This window comes from Micropterus salmoides, unplaced genomic scaffold (assembly GCF_014851395.1).
Source record: "Micropterus salmoides isolate LMB-PRFRI ecotype aquatic unplaced genomic scaffold, ASM1485139v1 Ms_hic_scaffold_4, whole genome shotgun sequence".
Classification (NCBI taxonomy): Eukaryota; Metazoa; Chordata; class Actinopteri; order Centrarchiformes; family Centrarchidae; genus Micropterus; species Micropterus salmoides.
In genome coordinates, this window is record NW_024043372.1 from 25265065 (window position 1) to 25268316 (window position 3252).

At 40.7% G+C, this 3252-nt stretch overlaps 1 protein-coding gene across 1 annotated transcript; it reads left to right on the forward strand.

Moving 5' to 3' along the window:
- The first annotated feature begins 222 nt into the window (after window positions 1-222).
- Window positions 223-3021, forward strand: il10 (interleukin 10). Its single transcript, XM_038696252.1, has 5 exons — window positions 223-1052; window positions 1230-1289; window positions 1445-1609; window positions 2432-2494; window positions 2607-3021. The coding sequence occupies exons 1-5, from the start codon at window positions 729-731 to the stop codon at window positions 2718-2720; spliced, it is 726 nt and encodes a 241-aa protein (XP_038552180.1). The 5' UTR covers window positions 223-728; the 3' UTR covers window positions 2721-3021.
- The last annotated feature ends 231 nt before the right edge of the window (window positions 3022-3252 follow it).

The window sequence follows — 3252 nt, forward strand, 5'->3', positions numbered from 1 at the left end:
TAATATATATACCCCCCGCCATATGTAAACTTCAAAGAGACAGCATACCATGACTCCAATCACCTACATAGAGCAAAAAGCAAAGATAAGTAGATGTCACCTGTCTTCACTTATGTCAGTCGTATTACGCATGTCTGGCATACAGAGAGAATCCACAGCGTCATCAAAGTCAAACCACAACTGACACTATTTCCTTTGTTATTCTAAATGCACAAATATTATAACATTTGCACCTAAATATCTATTAGAAGTTCCATATATGTGCTACTTGAGTGGATATAAAGGCAATATTACTGTAGACTTTAGTGTACATGGGACTGGTGTGTAGTAATACTACTACTGACACTTATAATATGACTAAAATAGAAAACTATAATAATTATAATACACATTTCTTATATATATATATATTTACAAAAATACTAAAATAGAAAACTATAATAATTATAATACACACGTACATATATAAAATAATATTAGAAATATAAATGAGAATAATCGGAAATTATGTCACATCAACATTCCATAAGTGCTATTGAATAAGATCTTGAGATCTATCAATAGTACCAACCTATCTCATGGGAGGAGTAGCCCCATATGTAATGCATGAAAAAAAAAATTCCCCTCCATGTATGAAGCATGTTTAACCGTTTCTCTTCCCGTCAGTCTCCTCCCTCAGGTGTTCAAAATTTCGGCTATAAATTGAGACAAGAGATGAGCCCAAATACATGCACTTTTCTGAGCTCTTCAGCAAGATCCTAACAAGAAGATTTTTCCTCAGAAGCCAGAGAGCCTCTGCGTCCATTAAGCCAGCAGCATCATTACCACTGAGGACTCCAATCTTCTCTCCTCTACCTCCAGAAGACTTCAGCAGCTTGTCCACCAGAATGACTCCTCGGTCTCTCCTCCTGTCCGTCCTGGTTCTGCTGTCTTTCTTCAGCACTGCCTGGTGCAGTCCCATGTGCAACAACCAGTGCTGCCGTTTCGTGGAGGGCTTCCCGGTCAGGCTGAAGAAGCTCAGAGAGGACTATTCACAGATCAGAGACTTCTATGTGAGTAAAAGCACAGCACTTCACTCTGCAGGTTTCCTGCCAGTTGTTGCAGCATCATTTGGCTAGATTCCCACCGCCCATGTGGCTGTGTCCTGTCAGCCCCCAAGTGATGCTGCAGCTCTGCAGCTGCTGACACTGTGTCACAGCACGCTGAGCACGAGCTTTTTCTGTTTGCAGGAAGCAAACAATGACTTAGACACAGCGCTGCTAGACCAGAGCGTCGAGGATTCTTTCAAAGTAAGTTTCCTTATTAACACTCCACGAAGTCCATTCATTGGGAGCTTTTTGTTGTTGAAAAAACGCAACTTCCAAATTGAATCCAAAGTATCATGTACACCAGTAAAGAGTTAAACGACATCTTATAACCTGCCGGTGTTTCCCTCCAACTTCAGAGCCCGTTTGCCTGCCACGCCATGAACAGCTTACTGGAGTTTTATCTTGGCACGATTCTGCCAACAGCCTTGGCTGGAGTGACCGAGGACATCAAGGACTTAAAGCCCCACATGGAGTCCATACAGCAGATCTTCGACGAGCTCAAGAGTGATGTCACCAGATGTGTGAGTAGATGACACACGTGTTACTCCTACAGGAGTTTAAAGATGTAAATACACAACGACGTGCGCTGCTGAAGGCGTTCAGTGCGCAGTGTGTAGCAGTCTATTTGTCAATTTACTTGTCTTTGTGCAAAATCGCTGTGATTGTTAGATTTTAATAGTAATATAATAATATTTAGTGAGGATCATAATAAAAATGTACTTCCACGTTTAATATAGTCCCAGCAGGAACTGAAGGTTCCCGATATTAAATTCAAAATATTTTTTTCATTATTGCACCGTAATGACAGGTTGGACTATTAGGGCGAATTGATGCTCACAGAACACATGTAGTTTCTGTTTTCATACTTTACACAGAACACGTGATTAGCTGACACCGCAATCTGACGAACATCTGACACAGACAAACTATCCTCTAGTCTGGGTTACATCCAGAAGCTGTCAAAAATATTCCCCGCACTTTTTGACGAGGCAAATGGCTGACCGCGAGACATAAGGGAAGAGTTCAGTGATGGCTCATAAGACTAATACGCATTAGTCAGTGATTCCTAAATTGTTTTTTGCGCATCATGCAGTCCTTGAGAAAGGGGAAGAGAAGGGAAGACATGCTGCTTCTCACGGAGTGTGTTGTCCTAACTTTGCCTCTGTTTTGCTGCATGCTCCTTTGATGGATTGGCAGACCCAAGTTCCAACCTGGGCAATTTGCCCATTAGCAATAATTCCGTGGGTAGGAGAAGGCGCTGTCTGGGGGCTGCATTCAGGACATGACTCATCAAAGTCTGTAACCAGTGTATTAACATTACTTTTCTGTTGTTCCTCTTACAGAGACATTACTTTGCATGCAAGAAGCAGTTTGACATAAAAACCCTAAACTCTACTTACACTCAGGTGAGTGCCAAGATTTTGTCTTCAACTGTGAAAATGTGAAATATGTGCAGTCTGCACATGCTTGTATTTTGACAGATGATTTTAATAAAGTGAACCACTCGTTTGTCCACAGATGGAGAGTAAAGGTCTATATAAGGCCATGGGTGAGCTGGACCTGCTGTTTAACTACATTGAGACATATCTGGCTTCTAACCGGCACAGAAATCCCAGAGCGGCCTATGTTTGAAGACCTGCTGACCCTAACCTGCATTCAGTCTATTATTTTCAGTGTTATGAAAAGTGTTGCTAGATGTTTATTTTGTGAGCCTGCTGAAGTGATGTCTTAGTTGTTCTGAGACTTCTGTTTACTTTTTTGTCCTGAGGACAAGTTTCCGTTTCAAGACCATATTGAGTCTTACATGAAGTTACAACTAAAACGTTCGCTTAAGAAGCTGATTTATTATTTATTATTTTATCATATATGTAAAATGTATTTATTATGACTACATGTGTATTTTTACAGATGAATAAATGATCATAGTTGATAATGATTGATTCTTTTGATTTTATTTCACATGATGATACAGCTGTTTTATGCACCATTCATTAGGAATGGGTGACTGGTAGAGCACAGAATTCATCACATCCTGCACTGCAGTCTATATGTGGGGAAGCACTAGAGTGTAAACTCGACAGGCTGATGCACTAACCTCAAACGTGACCCATATACATCACTTACCAGCAGCAGCCCTGCTGTATCTTAACTTACGGTAACTGTA